Source organism: Parus major, chromosome 6 (assembly GCF_001522545.3).
Source record: "Parus major isolate Abel chromosome 6, Parus_major1.1, whole genome shotgun sequence".
Taxonomy (NCBI): Eukaryota; Metazoa; Chordata; class Aves; order Passeriformes; family Paridae; genus Parus; species Parus major.
Window position 1 is genome coordinate 27195405 of NC_031775.1, and position 21239 is coordinate 27216643.

A 21239-nucleotide genomic window follows, 5' to 3' on the forward strand; every position below is an offset into this window, starting at 1 on the left:
ACTTTTAAGAAAAGGCTCACTTTAAAGGAATAGGCTTGTTATAACCTAAGTTTATGTGCATTTTTCCCAGCATGCTACCTACTGACTTAACATTCAATACCAACTGCAACTATAATTATCCTGTAAGATCTTCAGGTATCAGGAACACTTAAAAGTTTCTCACACCAGTGAATTTTAAGCTTTACTGACTACTGTACATTGTCAACAAAATCAGTAGTGCACCTTCTTTTTTTATTAATTGCAGGGAAATAATCTGCATATGGGAGAATTCTGCATAAAGGAGAATTACCCAGCTCTTAGACAACAATAAAATAACTTTGGTATTTGGTTTTGAAGGAGTTCACTCCTTCAAAGGAAATGGTCAAGAGCTGTTTGGGCTTTTTTTCACTTTGAGATTTTTTTGAAAAATTTCTTAAAGGAAAGATATATCTTAATGTATAAATTTCGTAGAATGATGAAGTTGGAACTTCATTTCAAAAAACACTAGGGTTTGTTTAACTCTGTATTTTTAGTATCCAGAGTTACTGAACCAGACTTTACTTAATTAATAACTATAGGATGTGAGGCAGTTCCAGTGCTGCTTTTTCTATTAACTTGCAATTTCCTCTAGGAAATGAATAAACTGGGGGTTGTGGGGGAGGGGGAGGCATGGCTGCTGAGAATAAATGTGGCACCACCGAGCATCACCAAATTCATTTGAATGAGTTAAAAGCCATGGGTTATGAATTGAGTAAGTTCAGTTCTGCAGCTCATGGAACACGTTTTGTAGGAAGCACAAAAGCAGAATTTCCAAGATGAATAAGGACTGAGATTAGAATAGCCAAGAGATCATTTGTAAATGTTCATTGAAAGAGTACTCCCATATTTAAATTCACTTGGTAGTTTATCAGTATTAAAGCCACATGTACATACAATGTTGAGACATTTCAAATTTCAATTATAATTCACTTTTTTTTCAATGTAAACCCTATTGTTTTTATTGAATTTGTATTTTGTCACTGAAAGCAGCATCTGGAATGCTCCAGCTGATAACAGTTTTGTAAGGCTTGGGCTAGACAAGAGTTACCTTTGTTTGGAGCTGAAAATTTTCCAGGGAAGTGTAAAAATGCTGGAGCCTGTGGCTATTTCCTGAAAGTTGTGTTAGATCTGGAGGGGCTGAACCTTTCCAAACATTTTCCACATGGCTGAAGAAGGACAATACTTGGTGCTATTTAATGAATAACTTAGTCATAGTTTTACCCATTAAATTCAGGATACTGATGTTTTTATTCTGTGTTTTAAATGCTTTAATTTCAGGGGGGCTATAACTTATTTATAGGAAGTTTTGTAGCTAAGTCATTTGATTGTAGGGATTCTTAATTGAAATATCTTGTTTTCAATGATTAGTCATTAAGAATATCACTAAAGCAGTGAAGATGTGTATTTCAACACCTCATACCTGGTTTTCTCAAATACTTCAGGATATACATTTCTTCATAGTGTTGGTAATTTTCAGTATATTTGAATAGAAGAGACCATACTTCTGTTCCTATATGAACACCTATTGAATGTGTACCATGAGTTTTCCACAATTGCTTATTGTCTTGTATTTATAGTGCACATTCAGTAAATATGATTGTTGAAACCAAAGGAATTAGGCAGCTATCAGAAATAAGATTTAAGATTATATTAATCTCACATTTGCTCCAGTAGTTAATTGAATGCTATTGCAATCCTGTTCTGCAAACCCCCACCTGCAAAATAAGTTGTTTTTATCTATGTATAAACACAAGGCAATAAGAGTCTTCCATGGTATAAACCACAGTGTGAGTCTCAGTGTAGTTTCTCATTGAACCTGTGCTCTTTGAGGAATCATCTCTGCTCCCCATTTTTTGTTATTAGACACTTAGGGTCAGTGCCTGTGTTTATAACATCACAGGTTCATCAGTATGTGGATGCCACTTTAACACATTTCTCTTTTGTTTCATTTAAGCTGTGTATAAGTATCTAGTCGTGTACCTGAAATTATTCCTTGTTCTTGATTAACATGTGCTCGTGAGTTCATCTGAGTGTGTCTTGTTATTAAGCTGCTTTATTAAACTCACCTTTTAATTTCCTGAGTTAATTAAAGATTTCTGTTATTTTTACAATCTCCCTGGTTGTGTGATGGCAAGTGGAGTATGTTTTACTCATTTGCTTTCTTGCAATTTATCATGCTGTCAATGGAGCTGTTGAACTTTTACTTTCTGTTTAGGTATTAGTAATGAGTGACTGAAACAAATGATGTTATAATAGCTAACATGTATTTGTAAATGATACTAAAGTGCTATCTTTATTTCAAGCTGAGCATAGACATTGAAAGAAAAGTGACATTCCATCATTTTTGTCTTTGTCAAGAATACAGTATAATAGTGTTGGTTTAAATCTAATTTTCCTTAGTCATAAAGAGCTAACTTCATTTTTTTTATGGCTGTTCTTGTAATAAGTAATTACATATATTTTCTTTTACATCATATTTCTGTGTTCTTCTTTTATTATGGCCTAGTGGAAGAGCATCCCTTACTCCCAGCTTTTTGGGCTGTGATGCAGCTTCTTAAAATTTTGGATATTTGGAGTTTTTAGAGAAATCGTTGAAACCAAATATAGACAAAAAGAAATAAAAAAATCATATAATCTTTTAGCCTTAATTCTTCAAAATTGAAAAAAAAACAAACTTAAGCATGTAAAAATCTTTCCCAAATCATTTTGTGCTGCAGAGATGTTGATGGTGAAGGATTTGGATGCCCGTGTGCCCTGGAAGTTACAGAACCCTGGTACCAAAAGCCAAGGAACTAGAAATACATACTATGTTAAATCCTTCTTAATTATCAAAGGCAACCCAGACAGGAAAATAGTGAATTTTTGATGAAAATTATAAATGAAATTATAAAATCTGAGAATTTTACAGTTCTTTATTTTTCAGCCTAATCCTGTTCCATGTGCTCTGGGTCACTGCTTGAGAAGGATCCCACTGTGGTCCCTTCCAACTTGGCCCATTCTGTGATTATGCAGTTGAATTAACAGAAAGTTGCTTTATATTCAAAGATATTTTTTTTAAAAAAAAAGCTTATCTACAAGGAAAAATTTCAGATTTCTAAATTACTTCTTTTTTCTTAAATGTATCATGCATTTAGAGTGGGTAATTTTGTGATGTCAGTTAGTTCTATGCTTTCTTCAGCAGGACTTGCATAAGCTGTGACATTCAGGAATAATGTGGCCTTCCTAAAGTGATATTCATTGAATGTTTTCATCTTTTCTATGTGTGTTAGCAAGAGTTTGGGAGGACTTGCATTACTCACAAATGAGCAATATATGAGTTATAGATCACACCAAACAATCAATAAAAGCTCTGTAGATCACATTGCCATACATTATGCATATGGTACATGTTTCACAGCAGAAAAAAATGGAAATTAGAGACTGTGGTATGGGTTTACTTCTTGTATTCTTAGATTATAAAGCAAATTCCTTCATTCTTATCAGCCTAAACATAAAGACCTGAAGGTGCATCTTAGTGGAATGCTGTGAATCTCCCAATTTAGGTTGTCCAACCTTTTAATTTCCAGCTCCTAGGACCATTGGGTAGGAGGCCCAAAAGTGCTCACTGGTGCTAAGTGAAATATCAATTGTATATACCATGGGCTTTTAGATAGGTTCCAGATCTTTAAAACTGAGAAGTGCCTTGATGTTTAGAGCTGGGAAAAAGTGTTACCAAAGATATTGAAATATTTTTAAAATCAGTCTGTGTCTCCCAAGGAGGAGGTTTTTTTTGTCCTCCAGATGTGGAACAGGTGAACAGAGGTGCAGTGGGTTATATCTGACACAAAGCTGTGGTGATGGTCTGGGGGGGATACAGGAGAGTTAATTGAATCATCTGCATGTACATGGTAATGGGAAAGAAAGACGTGATAGATGCAATATTGAATAGCTCTGGTAACGTGTTTTTAGATGATTTTATGAGTTTACTTTCAGAGGAATCTGGAAAATTGCAAAGACAAGATGTTTCATGTTACACAATCTGTTGCAATCAATATGAAATGGATGTGCTGTAGCAAATCTGGATCTTGAGGGAGATCACTGAATCAGAGAAACATAGAGCTGCAGAAAAATGTTAGATCCCTGATTTGTGCCTCTGATTTCTCCCTTCATAATTTTTTTGTTTTCAACCTTCAGTGATTAGCAAGTTCATTTTATGTCTTTATTTTCTTTTCAACTAATAATGATCCTTCTCAGCTCCTAAAAACTATGTAATAGGGACCTAATTAGATACAAGTGCCATTCAGAAAACAGTTCTATCAATTGGAGAATTAAAGACAAAATAAAGTTCTTTGAACATGAGAGTCACAATGATCCCTTGCTGAAATGTTGATGGAAAGCATAAAACAGTACCACTGAAATATTAAATCAAAATGAGTATCTGCCTCTAAAGTCACGTGTGCCAAGTTATGTGGATTCTGTCATGCCTTCTGCTCACAGGACATGCTGTGGAAAACAATCACTTGCATGTGTTTTGTGCAAATGGTCCAGTATTTGTGGTCATCACACAAAATCTTTTTAGGTGTGGATTAACAGCAATGTAGGTAATACCTGTAATTTCTAGTAAGGTACTGAACAGAAGAGGGAAGGATGAGAAATAGATATGATGGCAGGTCTGGAAGTGCCTCAGAGTAGCTGTAATCCCTTCCATGTGATTGAGTGGCACCCTTGATGGGCTTCTGTGTGGTAAAAATGAATAATGCCTCCTGACACACGTCAGTGAGTTATCTGCTTGTAAGAACAGAGAAGATGGTTTCCTTTTGTGCTAGAAATTGCTCCTAAGCATGGACAATAACAGTGTCTGTCTCTGTCACGGCTGTGAGCAGCCCATAAGAAAAGAGCTACAGGGTGTGCATCAAGTCTTTGTGAGCAGATGTGGTCCATAACAGCATGCTGGGAATGGGATAGATATAAATATAGAGTGCTTTAAGTATATAATGCCAAATATATTATAAGATAAAAGGCTACCCTTATTGCACTGGCACGTGAAGTATCCATGTGCTCCCTAGGAGGTTGTGAGAGACCAGATTTATCAGGGAGCTTAGTTACCCTTCCTGAAGCTGGTGAGAGACTCCTGTGATCACTGCAGAGTATACAGAGTGCTACTGCATGAGGCCAGGGAGATGTGAGCTTTGAAAACAGTTTTAAAGGAGACTGATATTGATTAAAAAATCCAAAATATGAAAGAATTTTCTAATGACCCATTGGTGTTCTGGAAAACCAGGATCTTGGGAAATGCTCAGAATAATGTGCCTTTATTTCTGAGTGAAGGGGAAACCCCTCTTTTTTTATCTGTGGAAGTAATTTTCTTTTTAAAGACTGTCTCTCATGACTTTCATCATAGGAAATGTATGGTCTTCTCTATCCTGGCCTCTTACAGCTCTGGAATACACAACTCTTAGTGCTGCTAAAGCACCTGACACCTCCTGGGAGCAACAGACACCTGCAATTTTTAAAGGTTTCTCATAATAACAATGACTCAATTAGAGAGAATTCGGTGATCTGCAATCTCGGCTGTGAGTCACTTGTCTTTTTCCAATTACTTTCTGTATACTGAGAGAAGTCAAATATTTACAGCAGGGCTGAGAGGTAGCAGGAGGCCCTCACCAGCCTTTGCTACCTCACAAGAAATGCCTGAGCCCTGTTATTGAGCAAGGGTTTGTTTACAGATGGTTAATTAGGGACCTAACTGAATCTTTTAGAAGGACAGATGCAAGTTGATTAACGTCTATATCATCTACATGAGTAGCCTTTAATAAGAAGGCTCTTACAAGAAAATATAAAGTGATATATCCAATTAAAATCTTCAGCTTGCTCAGCAGTTCACAGAAAATTAGGAAACTCTAATGAACAAAAGCAGGCAAGCTGGAGGAAAATTATAACTATACAAAGAGGCCTTTCATGTGAACATTAAAAAAATGTTTTAAATATATATAAAGAAAATATAAAGATAAACCTCAATGTTACAAAGATTGAATGGGTGAAATGTTAATGATCCAAATTAAGTCTGTCATTATGTATATGTACAGATATTTCTCGTCACTGCAGATTGCCCAAAGATAATTTTTTTTTTCTTAAATGAAGAAAAATATTAATCTGTGTTTTAAATTTCATTACTTATGGTAAATTCATAGAAGTTTGAATAAGGACAAAACCAATTGGAATGTGAAGGGCAAAGATTGCTTGAGCAAAGAGTGTTAGCTGATAAACAGACCAAAAAAGATAGTGTTTGGAATTGCAAATTTCTACACTAGGTGATTCTGCAAAAACAAGGACTTTACAACAATCAGAACTGGAAGTCATCCAGAAATGTCACAGCAGAAAATCAGGGACAAGGAAACTGGAGAGGGTAGAAACCATTCTGGCAATTTATGATCAAAGAGAACTAAAAGACATCTATTAAATTCTTAAATATATTGATGGCTCTAGAACCTTTTAGTGCAACTCATTTCAATAGACATTTGGGGAATTATGAGAAATTGCTCTGTCTGGGACTGAGGAGGTTTTCAAGAAGATTTTTCATTCAAGGTCTTTGATGTAGCTTTTATTATGCTTAGATTTTTCCTCCAGCATCATATTCCAGAGATTTCTGATAGCAGAGTAAGAAATAGTGATAGGTTTTTTTTGTAGGTAGCCTACCTGCACAGATGTACAATTCCATATGTTTGGGGAAAGTCACCTTAAGTCAATGTGGCCTTAAATAGAGCTTACTCAATTAAGCTGGGCAGTAGGAGGCAGTTGGATTTCTTGCATGGCTGTTCTGATCCCTCGAGTGCCCCTGTGCAGAGGATTTGGCTTTGGCCACGTTAGGCCCAGCCATCCATAATTCCTCCTCCATGGAGAAAGCACAACCTACTTCACAGACACAAAATCTTTTAAGATGCTCTGGGTATCCATAGATAGCTGAGAGTGAAAAGACAGTTTGTGTGTTCTCTGGACCCTTAACCTTCCTGTAACCACTGTATTTAACTGCAGCACGTCCCTCTCTGGACATTGGTCCATCAGGACGTGTGCCATGACTTTATTGCATTCTCTGCATTCTGTCCCACACAGTCACTTCCAAATTGTAGCTCTATCTTCATAAAACATGCCTGCTTTGTCTGTGACCTTTTTCCAGAATACCTTATGCCAGACATTTCTCGAGCTTTAAAACCTTTTATGAATATTTTTAATTTTATTATTATCTTCAGCACACCATTGCAAGAGAACAAATCACCACAACTAAAACTCTTTAGGTGGCTCTTTAGTTGTGCTCTTTTTGCTTAATGCTTTCCTGCTCTGGTGTGTTATAATAGATGCCAGTGGCACACACAGTCCCATAGTTCTGTATATTCTTATGGAAATCTAATTGTGCTCTGATTGCATCGCTGTATTTTAAAACAGATTTGTTTTACAATAATGAAAAGCAGGAATCCTTAATGTTACCTGAGTCAAGGCCAAGTTTTAAATTAAATTGTAAGCCCTGGATGGAATGGGTATTAGGAGAAAAATGTAATTGTCACGCATCTCAAAGATAACTGAGAAGTTTCTGAAAGATTTGGGTAAAATTGTCCTATTTGAACAGAAAAACAGCATAAGAAGTTAGAGGAGACTATGAGCACATGGAAATAAGTTGAGGATTAAAATGGCTTTGTAATTTTAATTGTAGTAATCAGAAATTGTGACCATACCTGTCTTGAACATACCTATCTTGTGAAATAGTAGTATCATTTTATCCTTTATAAGGATTTCTCTGTAAAAGGAGACAGAAAGGCCTCAGACAAAAAATATTCAGTGTCCACATGGTACAATCATTCTGTAAGAAAATTCCTTCTAATTTCCTTTCATAGCCCGAAGTACAGTGTTCTTTTCCCGGTGTTCTAAGAAGCCAGCTGCCACTTCTTGAACTCTGTGTGCAGTTTGCCCTATTCCCTATCTATGGAAGCTGAATTGTTACAGGGGGGAGAGGTGGTTAAAATCCCAAGAACAGGTGTGGAACTTCACCTGCCCCTTCCCCCTGGCACAGGCCATGGTGCTCCCAGGTCACAGTGGCATCTGAGCCCTCTCCCTGGGGATGCACTCAGAGCCAGGGATCCTGCTGAAGCCTCTCTGTCCTCACTGGAGCTGGCATCCAGAATTTCACTCTCCCAGTGTGATCAACAAAGAGAGCAGCAAGTCTGAAGCTTGTGGTTATGACATGAGGGGCCACTGAGAGATGTTTTCTGGGTGATGCACAGGCTTCACAAAGTCTACAAAGAATGAAGAATGGTTTAATTGCTAAAGAGGCTGGGGCTGGCATTTGGTAACCACTGCTGGTTTTGTGCTGCTGATCTAACCACAGGAATTAGCAGTGGGTTCCTGTTTTTCACTGTTGCTGAACAGGGAAACACTGATTTGAGTGGCTGCCCACAGGAGGGGGGAAATGAAAGAGACAGGAGTTTAGTGCTGAATGGGTACAGTGTGTGTCATTTTATGGATGGCTGGTACTGTGATACAGTCTCTTCTGACCTACAGAAACCCTGTCTTGTGGTTGCTATTGAAAACAAAAAACCAGAAAGAAAATGTGCGCAGTTGAAAACTTACCGTGGGATGCAGACTTAATGCAGAGCACTGTAGTTACAGCCCAGAGTAATAAAGAAGTGTTTGTTTGGAATATTTTACAAAGCTTGGTTTCTATAGTAACAATCATCACGAATACTTTCAGCTTCAGAAATAACATCTGCTTGGTGACTGATCTCAAATCACAACCCTTGCTGAAGTAAATAAGTTCCTGATCCTTCTGCTTATTGTTAGCCAGTGGCATTTGATACAGAGCATTTTTTCCCATAGGACTGGGAAAGGTGTTGGGAAGGGCTGGGAAAATGGAAGAGGAATCAGAAAATAATGGTAAAATGTGTTATATGCTGCTTTAGCCTTTACTCATTGCTAAAATAAATCAGAGTTTACATAGAGACCAAAAGTAAATGTGTTATGCCCTTCTGTTGACTGATGTACAGGACAAACATTGCTCTGCTTTAGTTTTGTCAGTGATTTAAACTTTATGCATAAACTTAGGGGAAGAGAAATCATTTGGTTAGATATGAAAAATGTATTGACAGAGTGCAAATCTTAATGGAATGCAAAGCTCTGAAGGAAACTCCAATGAAAAGTTCACATATTTGTGAATTTTCAGTGAAAATTTCAAGAAGTTGGTCGGTCTGCTGTGAAAATGGTATTTCTTTTGAAGATACAATGCTAAAATCATCATCACTGTTGCTAAATTTTGCAATGTAAAATTTAAAATAAGAACATTTTCTGAAGCAAAATAAATAATTTCATGCAATAAGGATTGAGACATTCAAATTTAATGTGATTAATGATTTTTGTTGGTGGTCACTGAATACCACATTAATGAAGAGAATAATAAATATATGACATAATTAGAAGTTCTGCTGTGCCATAGGAAATATGACTGGAACAGAGCAGTGAGTTGAGCTGGGCTATATTTCCATAGCACTCATTTTCAGTTAGCAATGCCCAAAAGTGTAAGAAAGCTTGGAATATGGTAACAAAAAACCCCAAACAAACAACCCCCCCAAAAAAAACCAACAAAAAACCCCCAACAAAAGAAAAACAAAAAAAAACCAAAAAACCCAAAAAAACAAAAAAAAAACCCACAAAAGCCAAAAAAAAGGCCCATTTACTTTCCATTCACATGAGGTTCACCAAATACTTTACACTGTAGATCTATATTGGCTTAGTAAAAATTATACAGGTTTTGTAATATTTTAAAGGAGCAGCCCTTTTTCTTGTTTTTTTATGGTAGAAAATCTGTCTCTTTAAAAAAAAGTTTTCCATCAGATATGTTGAGCTAACATGAGTAACAAGAATAAATAGTTTCATTCATGCAAGTAATCATGTTTGCTTTAATGCAAAGTTTCTCCAAGCACTAATTCTCATGTGTCTAATTATTTGTCAGATTAGATCCTGTAGCTTCCATTTTTTGGGTGCATTTTTAGTGATATTCTGAGTATGAGCACAGTAAGTACTAACAGTCTTGGTGGGGAGCATCTTAGAAAGCAACATTAAGTGATAATTCTTGAGCTTGAGTTTTTTTGCAGGTTTTTTCAAGGACACTATTAATAAATGAATAACAGTGTCAGATTTGCAGCTGGTGTAAATCAAAATAGTTCTGCTGCTGTTTGAGTGCTGCGCTGATTTAAGCAGCCGATATTTAGGATTTGAATTAATTCATAAGATTAGAGTGGAAAACTACTCAATTATGTTTTCAAATTGGTGAGTGCTCAGAGAGATGGAGGTCCTCAGGAGAGGAGAGTGAGACACATTTGAAACACCTTAGACAAGGTCTGGTTTGTGCTGCCATGCTCCTGCCAGCCTGCTCTCTCCCTTTTCCCCTCGCTGGCAGCAGCCACTGAGCAGTTTAACACATGCTGCTGCTCCCACCACACAACACAGCAGATCCAGGCTCCTTTTGCTGCCATCTCACACCTTTTCCTTGGATTGCAGAAATCTTTTATTTCTCCTTGCTCTTCCTGCTGCTATGATGGGATCCACAGCGTCCACATGCAGTCACTGGGATGAAAACTACAGGCCTTCAAATCTTAAATAGGGATCATTTGTTTCAGAATGGTTTTGGCTCTGGTGTACACACTTTTACAGCTGTCCTTGGGCCATGGCAAGGACAATGAAAATAAAAGCTATGTCATGCTTTCAGACGTTTGTTCATGTCCTCCCTACATTCCCTAGTCTGTGATCTGTGTAAGTTGTCATGATAGAAAGTAATTTGTTATTCTGGTGCCATTAACATTTTTTTCTTGCATTAAGAATATTGCCAAGTTTGCACTTTAATCCCTTCTGCTGACAGCTAGTTTTCACAATGTCTTGATTTAGTTCTCTTTTTTATTATTATGATTCCAGGTAGAAATGTTTTAATTTATCATTCACTAGGCATCCTGCATGTGGCCAGGAGGTTAAAAAAGAACTTGAAAAGGCATTGCTGAGGAAAAGTTCAGAAACACTGTGTTTTGGATGACATACAGGGTACTATATTTTCTTTACAATTTTGCAAGAAATGCAAAATACAGCATAAGCCTTTCAGAACACTTGCCTTTCCTAACCCTCACGTTTGGCATAGATCTCCTAAATGATGACCAAACCTTATCTTTTATGACTCTAGGGTGCTGCAGAGCTACAGGAATAAGGTCTCTGCAGTCACAAAAGGTAACTATTAGTCAGAACTTCTGCCTTCTGTCTGAGTTCATTGTCACAATGACAGATTGAAACTTTATCATCCCCCTGAGCAAAGGACAGCCCTTCTGGACTCCTCATGGACATTTCAAAAGCTTGCAGCTGGTTCAGTTTGCTTGTTCCCCATGGAAGTAACTTGTTCTGTGCTCACACTTAGCCCTGCCTATTAGCCACACTGTCAGCCTGCAAGAGAGGCAGAATTAAAATTGTGCCTTGTGCTTCAATTTTCCCAACCCTGGACAGTTAGTAGTGTCTCTGAGGGGACCATGTCCTCTTCTACAGGCAGTCTAGGGTAAGGTTAACCCACTGTGACATATGGGAGTGACTCTCTGCTCTGAAGTGATCAGCCCAAGCTCTAACAGTGATGGACTGTCAGTCATTCATCCCCAGGGAAATGAGTTTTCATAGATGAGTCTTTAAGGCTGAATTGTAAAGGAATAATAGAATTCTCTACTTCTCATTTCTAATCCTTGGAGATCCAGCAGATATGGCCATCTGGGAAACAAATGCCCATTAGCATCACTTCACTGCACAGCACCACTTTGACTTACAGGATGGCAGTCAGAAGAATTTACAGGAAGGTACCTGGGGATATGTGGTTCCTGTATGTGCCACAGACACACAGTCTCAGGTGCTTCTCCCAGCAGGATCTACCTGGATGCTGCCAAGATACATTTCTGTTCACAAACTGGACGCTGTCACTGCCAGCCTTTAATCAGACTCATAGAGCTTAATAGGGGAATATTCTGGAAGCTCTAGGGGATATCTCTGGCAGTAATCCAATACAACTACCACACACACAATCCACTCTAAGTTATGTTCAATATTTTCCATATTAACCTGGAATTACCCTCATTAATGGGCAAGATGTAATAGTAAAGTAAAACCAAGTTTATTTAACAGTGTGAAGACACAGGGAGCTGCGTATATGGGTGCACAGATAAAGAAATGAAATCAATGTTCCTTGCAGCCACCTGATGTTTTAACTTAGCTTCATTGTCTTGTGTTCTGTTCAGCCACTCGTGAAAATCAAGAAAATTCCAGGATGGTGCACATTGATGTCACAGTTCAGGAAAAGAAACATGAAGGCAGTAGGACAAAAGCTGAATAGCAAACCTGATAAGGAGTTCTTTCTGGCAGCCCCATTGAAAATAAATGCATCTGCAGGTGTTTCTTGTAGCTTGGTATTAATAAATCAGTTATAATCAGAATATCAATTCATAACTCTCTTGCTAATGAAATGCTACATGCCATAGTATTAGGTTTTGAAATGAAGTCTCTTACTTGATTGACTGAGAGTAACTTCGTTGCAAATAAACATAGTTCTTATAATAAAAATATTACTCTTCTGAGCATAAACACTTTAAGAATAATATATAAATTTAAGATCAGTACAGAACTAACAACCATATTCAACTCAGAAAAGACTGCATGAAAGAATGCAGTCTGTCATTGTTAGAGCTGAGACAGAGAAGCAAGACAATAAATCGAAGGATAACAATGCACTGGTGCCATAATAACAGCTTGGTAATCATAATGTTTTCTATTTATTGTTCATTTCCACTGTTTTTCTTATGGAAAATATTGTTCCAGTATAGCCTGAGATTTCCATTTCTGTTTTGAAACTAGGAAATTAATGATTTGTGTTCTGCAAAAACAGTGGGGCAGAATTACAATGGAAAGATAACTTGCTGTTAAAAAAGTAATGAGAAATGTTAGTGTAATTTTGGCTGGGTTGCCTTTTATTATCAATAAACCCATTGATCTCAGCTTTATTAGACATGATAGAAGTTTTCAGGGAAAACCTTTTCATTTTGGAGGGCTAGTAGTGCTGGTAGAGTCCTCTCAGTAAATTGATTTAGCTGGAACACTGTCACAAAAGTAAGGCAGTTGCCTCATGTCTCTTTCAGTAGAGGTAGAAGAATTACGAGATACAAAAGAAAGTTCACCAGCTTTTGCTGCTGCTGGTAATGTGGTTATGTACCTCCCATAGGTTAGTGGGACCTCATTAGCCAGAACTAGAAATCACTTAGAAATCCTCAGGCAAAAAAAGGTGCAGTGTAGAAGCTCAAAGTGCTGAGGACACTCGGGCTCTGGGCCATTCTTGCAGGTTTAAATGAGGTGAAGCTTTCCACTCACTAATTGAAGAGAGGAATTTTAAGTGATGTATTAAAGTCTTCAGTAGATGCTCAGAATTTCTGGAGTCATATGAAGAACTGGTGTTTCCCCTACCAGCCACAAGCAATGTTCAGTACCCCAGCAGCCCCAGCCAAATGGCATCAGTGGAATTCTGTGATTTTGAGAGGGTGAATTTTCTTTTCTTTCTTAGCACTGCTGAGAAGTTTGTCTTTACTGCACTGAAAATGGTCAGAACAATCACAGCATTTGACAGGTCATCTTTAATTATGGGTCAGAGAATTTCACCTCAAACATGCATTTAGTAAAGGCAGAACACGGTAACCAGCATTCATCCTCTTACCATAAAAAACAGAGTTAATCTCTGCTTTCAACTGTGTTTTAAAAGAAGGGGGCCACAACTACAATGTAAAAACCTAATTTGATAAGAATGTTTTGGGAACAGCTACCTTGGTCAAGCTCTACATCCAGGGCAGCTGCAGGAATGCCAGTGAATCCTGAGCAGCCACTGAAGAGACCAAAATGTGCATGGTACTTTCAAATCTTGGGAAATTTTTAATACTAATGGTAAGACTTAGAGGTTTTTGAGGCTTTTGAATTTGCCTTTAGGCATCTTAATTTGACCAAAAGCCAACCTGGGAACTCAAGCCCATTTTGGAATCTGAGACTTGTGTATCCCAAATAAATCAAGTAACTCAGAAAATAACTAAAGAATTTAGGAAAAGCACGAGAAGCTGAGAGCAAAGGAAGATGTGAATATTTGTAATGCAACAGTCTGAATTTTATGTTTCCTCCTTTTCTGTATCTCTTACCTCTTCAGAGGACACAGTCTTTTTCCTTTTTTTCCCTTTCCTCTTAAGTCTTGCACATTAAAAATCCAGAAAAGCAGCTGTTTACATTCTGAGTCTGGTCCTAATCCTGTTGCAACAACAGATATGATTGTTTATTTGCCAAGGTATCTAGTTTAGTTTATTTGGAATTCACCCGATTAATGCTTTTTAATAATATGATTAAAAACTAAGTTTAAATTGACTTAATTAATTAATACAACAAAAAGTATAATTCAAGCTGTTTTTTAAGAAGAACTGAAGTTTTACTTATAATGAATTCTTGTAAGTACTACTAAGACCATTTTAGTTAGGAAACATTAAGTGATTAATGCATAGCTGTTTGCATTTTAATACTTGATTTATAGATCAGATCTGTATTTGTGCACACTGTCAAACTTTATTCTGTTCTTGTCAAAATACTTATTGCTTCTGACAGGTGTAACATGCTCACATTAATCCTTAATTCCTTGATTCAATTTTCTAATTGCTTTTTTGGCATGAGTTTGGAGCCATTTAGTCTTATGTGAAGTATTTGTCTTATGGTATAATAATGCACTTTTAAAAATTGGATGCAGCTAACTTAGAATGTTGAAGAAAATATATAGAGGGATAGTACTGAAAATCAAAAGTTTTATAGTGCTTTGGAGAGGCACCACTTCTTGGAATACAGACAGAACCAAAACACTTTGTACTTTTCATCTTCCCGTATTCACAGTATTAAATATTTTCATAGTTACAGATTTGTGCTGAAGTTTCAGTGCATTTTGCCCAAGGAGATGCTGAGCACTTCGAGCAGCCCCATGAGCACTCATTGTTTATTGTCATTGTTCTGCTGCTCTTCTCACCTCTCCAGGCCACTGCTCTCTGCTGCCCATCCCACCCACCAAGGGGGTCAGAATCCACTTCCAGCTTCTCCTTGATGTGCAGTCTTAAAGCTCAGCAACTCTTTTATTCCCAAACAGACAAACCAATAATGCAAGATTTGCAAGGGGTTTTGATGCTTAAATAAATACACTCACCTCTTCTGCTGCTTTCTTTTATAAAGCATGAACGTGGCATGCACTGCCATGTTTTTCTGCCAGCAATGTAATATTGTCTTCTCTCCTGTGAAGGAAGAAAAATAAGTCAGCCTAAATCTATTTCTTACAGAAACAGATCCAAAAGAATCTTCCCAAAGCTTGGTATTTCCTCATAAACTCACCAGGCAGCTGAACTTTGGCTTTTTAGGTCTTTCAGGAAAAGTCTGGGAGAATGTAGAACCTTTTCTCTAATAAAAATCTAGAACCTGTGAAGATGACTCCTGATATATATTTTCTATGAATGCATTAATACACACTTAAATTGTGGATAAAACTTTATCTATTTTCTTTTTTTTTTTTTTTGCCTGATTTAATCTCTACCCTCTCCACTTATTTCTTCTTTCTATGTCCTCTGGGTGGCTCTTCTTTTTTCCCTATCAATAATAATATATGCTCTTTGATCCTTTTATTCCTTCATAGTTTTCTGCCACTGTCTTTTTCACCTTCCCAGCTGACAGACCTTTATCTGTCACAATGTGTGTAAAAAAGGGAGTATAGGAGTAAAAGTTTATCAGAGAAGTGTTTACTATGTCTTCCACTGATAAAGTTTTATTAATCTGTGATTGTCATTTGAGGTTTTGGCAAAAAATGTAAGTCACTTTCTGTACAAGGGGAAAAGAAAAAAAAAGATAATTCTAGCAAGTAAATCATGGTACCTTACTGCTTTGGGCAAACAAACTTGTGCCTTATCTCTTCCAAAAAACCAGTGGAAAATGCATGATAAATTGCACATTTCAGAGAACATGTTATGTCCCTTTGAAATAACTTTGATTCATGGTTATGTATTTATCTTTAAACAACTGACAAACCTTAGGCTATCTGAATTATTATCATTTGCTCTATGCTCCTGTGTTATTTTGCTAGGGAACCTGAATGATGTGAGGTTAGATAAGACATCTTGCTTTTGCAGTCATAATTTTTTTATAAAGAATAAATAAACACAAAATTCTTAGTATTTTATTTTTGGATGAAGTCCTTTCAAAGGGTATTTCTCAGAAATAATTCCCCCCAACTGTGTTTTGAAGAGCATTAGTATATACTTCAAACAGAGGGATGGGGCCTGTTGATCAAAGGGTTTATATTACACAGGAAAACAAAATAGCATCATTTGGATTTATAAGAAAGTAATCACCAAATTAGAAGTCATGGTGGTAAATTTGTTCCTTTCAGTTGTGTGTCTGCATAAAGTGTTCTGAATTACATTTTAAAATGAAGATTTCATTTTCTCTCTGTTTGTTCAAGTACAAGATGTAAAAACAAATGTTTTGTTTGATTTGCTGTTGTGACAAGTCAGGAATATTGACTTAAATGCTCTATTGCTTGCATTAGTAACACCAGCTGGAGCTTTTAGGGTTTTGGTTTTCTGTTTCGTCATTTGGTAAAGGTTTTGGTCAATGTAAGTTGTCATTCCCTATGGCATGGCAATTTTAAATTAGATGTCATTGTTTAGCCAAATTCTTTAATGCTGTCACTTTAAGAGAATCTACAGAAATACCTTTTAAATATGACCATGAAGTTAAAAAAAAAAAAAGAAAAGTATATTTATCTATTTTTTCACTGAGCAGTAATAAATCTTGGTTACTTGGAGGTAGAAAAATAGAAAATTATTATTGCTTTACATGATGAAAGTGCCTTTGTTTTCCTTATATCAAGTACTTTGCAGTATATTTAACTTCTCTAAACTATCATTTTTTTCCTTAGAATAGTGGAATCAGTTGACATTTATGTATACATTGCATTTTTTATGTAAATAGAAAGTTTTCTGGCTTTGAATTTTGAATCAAAATGTCGAACTCATATTTTGCCTTGGAACATGACAGACATTCAGAAAATTTACAAACAGAAAAAGAAAGAAAAGCTTATGCTGATTTTGTCCTAATGTTTTTAGAAATATCTTTAGTGCTTGGCTAAATGTTTAAGCTCTCAAAAGTGAAATGCCTATCTCTGAGTGAACACAAAACTGGGAAACATGGAAATGTGGATACACTGTAAAATTTCATCTTAAAAACTTATTATTTCTATGCCTTTGTGGACTGCTTTGCTTTTTTCCTCAACTTCTACTGTCCTTGGTAAATCAAAAGCAGTATGGTTTTGCAACCAATGGTTGCAACCATTTATTTGAAAGCTAATTGCAAATTATCTGTACAGTTAATGAGAGTCTGGTAAAGGCACAAACCCCCTGCCATCAACACCACTGCTATCATAGCTTTATATAAGATAAAGCAAGGTGATTATCACACAGGTAACATTTTCAGAGAGTTTCTAAGCATTTATAAATATAATAGCACTGCACCTATTTTTTGCATGTGCAAAAGGAATCAGGAAGATTCTCGAAGAAATAATTTCCTTAGCAGGACAGACAGAAAGAAAGCAGAATTCCTGGTCTGGGGATCTCAAGAGGGACTGACTGTTTTAGCTATTGGTATATAATATAGATTTTCTCTCATTTCATAGTTTTGCATTAGACAGGCTAGATAATGGATGCTCTTGAAGAATTCTTTCACGTGGATACTTCTTAATAGAGATGGGGAAGTTAGCTACTCTCAGATACCAATGTGTATATTGAAAGGTTTTGCTGTTTTCTAAGCTTTAGTTTGATATTACTGCATTTAGCAAGCTCTGAAATTCAGTAAAATTTTGTTGTCTTTATGATGATTTATTTTTTTTCTTTGGTTAGATCTGCAGCATGGGCTGTCAGATCCCATTTTAAGTCAATTAACATGGTTTGGACAATCTGTTTGAATGCAGAGAAATAATCCGGGAAAAATATCTTCCCACTGTTACACTGTGCCGTAAAAGAGACTAAAGATGGGAATGGAAATCTCAAAGGTTAACCTGGGTGTCTTCCTTTTCCAGGGTGCTCCTAAGCCGATTGCCATCGAGCCGTGCTCAGGAAACAGAGCCGCCGTCCTGACGGTGTTTTTGTGTCTGCCCAGGGGAGCGTCAGGAGTTCCTCCACCCGGGCAGTCAGGTAAGGCTGCTGTGCTGGGTCTTGTGGCTGTCTCCTCTGCACCCTTTGCCTGGGCAAAAATCACCCTCACAGATCCCAAATAATGGCACAGCAGATGGATATGAGGAGCTGCTCGGTCAAGCTGATGTTAAGTTTAGCCCTAATGTCTCATTTTTCTTGGGAATTTGGTGCCGTGCTCAAATAAAAAGCCCAGTGATTAAGGCACATTTCATTAGGACTTCCTGAGGCAATACCTGTGTATGTCAATATGCTCCAACATTGTCTCTCAGGGGAAAAAAAAATTCATATGCAGCCACTTGGATGGTTTCAGTTCAAGCTGCTGTAAATGAGGCTGTACGGGGAATACCAGTGAGTATTTTCACTTCAGGGTAAAATTTAGTGCAGTCTAGTTTGCACCATAAATCCCAACACTTTGCTGGCTGGGACTCAATTAAAATACTAGTATTTCCCAGAATGCCTGTCAGATAAAACCTGGAATTGTGTGAGTGAATGCTTCTGTGGGAGGTGTTCACTTTGGAAGTGATCCCAGCCCAATTTAAAGTAGCCCTTGCATTATCTGGAAGCACTTCTTGTGGTGACCTACCTTCTGTGCTAGATCACTGTACAAAAAACCTTCTCATCAAATACTTCCCAAACAGGAGTTTCCTACCTGCCCCTTTAAAACCCTTTAAATAACTGCCTACAATGATGTGATGTGAAAAAGCCATGACAAGAAAGTGCAGACAGTAATGTGACACTGCACATGTGACCAGTTTGCTCATTCACAACTCACTGGAGCTGGAGCCAAAATGAACACCTTTGTAATAGTAGACTGCATGGTGTGTGCCCAAAATGCAGGAATAAACCAGAAAACATGCTTTCAGGCTAACTTTTATCATTAAGAGCCAAAAAAAGATATCCTTTTAACCTTCAAAAATCCATTTAAGAGATTAAAAAGTATTGAGTAATGATGAGGGCAAACTCAGTTGACTTATGTTGGAAATAAGCTCAGCTGGGTGTTCTTCTTTTGGCCTGATCACTATCTGTTATTTATTTGGGAGTTTTAGTTCATTTTTTGAGGGCGAGGGGTGTTATATTTTTTTCCCTCTGAGTTCTGAGATGAGGGTTTAGTTCTTAAAATGCTGTTTATAGCTTGGAATATCATTTTTGGAAGTGCTATGAAAATAAAAGTATTACTGATGCTTTGTCAAATACATTTCCTGGAAGGAATATATAAGTGTAAGTGCTCAGAAGAGAGCAATGAGAGAGGAAGGATGTTTAGCTTATTCCCTGTTCATGTTTTAAGGAAATGAAAAAGAAATGAAGGTGTTTATAGTCTTGCTACAAGAAAAAACATTATGAATGGAAATTAAAAGTAATTGTTGAAATTGAAGCTTAAAATGTTTTTGGAGGGAGGTTTTTTGTTGCTTTCAAATTTACTTATGATGTATATCTTGACAGTAAAATTGTATTCATTTAGCTTCTTTATAATCAGCTTCTATTTATAATATAAAGGAGTCCTTGAAAAGTAATTGCTGATCTTTGCTGTGTGTAAAGCACAGACAGTATACATGTTTTGAAACAGGACTTGGGTTCAGCAACACATCTGATGTGTCATCCTGCATGTTCCTCAGCCTGTGAAAGAATACACCTCTTTTTTAAACATCTTTTGTCCTCCTGTTACGTTCTGTCTTCTCATTGCTTTACCTTCCACCAGCTTTGCAGGCATATGTTTGGAATGCTATAATGCTGTTCTTCCATTTGTTATTACAGTACCTGTCAGCCACTTAGTGTTTCAAAATATATAAATTATTTAGTCCTACAACTTTCACTTTGTTCAGGGCCAGAAGCAAAAAGAAATGCTTGAGATGTTCAGCCATGCTGGTTCAACCATTAGAGTGTGTTATATTATGTGGCTATAATCATTTTTTCTTGTTCATGATGAGTTTTGGTACTCATGGATTGCTCTATGTGACCATGCCTAAGGCCAGGCTGGAGCAAGTTTTATTATGCAAGATGGTTGGCACACCTGGAACTCTGCTAATTTGCTCCATTCCTGTCCTGCAGCACCCTGGGCTGCCTGGGAGCAGATGCTGTGAACGCTGCCAAGTTTTTGGAAATGGTGTGAAAACTTTGAGCAGCACACTCTTCTCTATGCAGTCGGTTTCCCTTATGACTTAAGTTAGACAAAAGGAATGATATTGAGGTGGAAGTCATGTGTTCAGTAATTATGTCTTGCCAAGTAATATTAGAATCTTCTATTACTTGCACACAGCCATTTTCCAGCTCGTTGGGATCATTCTAGGATAGAACTGACAGTGTGTCAAGCATCTTTGTTTAAATGATCCATCAGTGATACTCGTTCCCTGTTCACATTGAGAGAGTGTGGGATTCATTCCTTCTATACCTACATCCCAAACATAAGATGGGAATGCCTGTATTTTTATTATCCTGTGTTTTCTCCAAAACTGAGGAAGCAAATTCTTTACATAAATAACTGACTTATGCTCCACTGGAGTTCTTAGTTGTATACCTAATTTTTTAAGCTCTGAATTGGAGTTTTACTTTTCTGAGTTTTACATTAACAAATATTTTGTTGAAAAATGTCTCTGAATATTAAAAAAAACCCACAAACAACCAACCCAACAAACCAGGAAATAAATGAAACCCTAATGTAAAGGTTACTCTTTGTGCAGCATATGTTCTATACTTCACCTTTACCAGCAGCTGGAAGAAAAGTTGAAGCTACAGATGGTGGGCTTTGGCCAAAGGCTATGCATGGCAAAAATCTTCTCTAGGAGAGACCATATGTCCCAGTGCAGATCTGTGTGTTCTCTCCTTCCTGCAGAAAATACAACTTTACAGACTTTCAACAACATTGTAAATTAAACAGTTAAACTGCTTAAAATTAGTCTGTGATTTAAGATCGATTATATACAGATCATAGATCATAGACTGATCATG

At 37.0% G+C, this 21239-nt stretch overlaps 1 protein-coding gene across 2 annotated transcripts in view; it reads left to right on the forward strand.

Annotated features, from left to right (window-relative positions):
• The window catches only part of ATRNL1 (attractin like 1), a 431935-nt gene that overhangs the window by 362537 nt on the left and 48159 nt on the right, over positions 1-21239 (forward strand). For both annotated transcript variants that reach the window (XM_033515621.1, XM_015633604.3), the window contains one exon: positions 18182-18296. In XM_033515621.1, coding sequence (XP_033371512.1) covers positions 18182-18296 — 115 coding nt within the window. The remainder of the gene's footprint in view (positions 1-18181; positions 18297-21239) is intronic.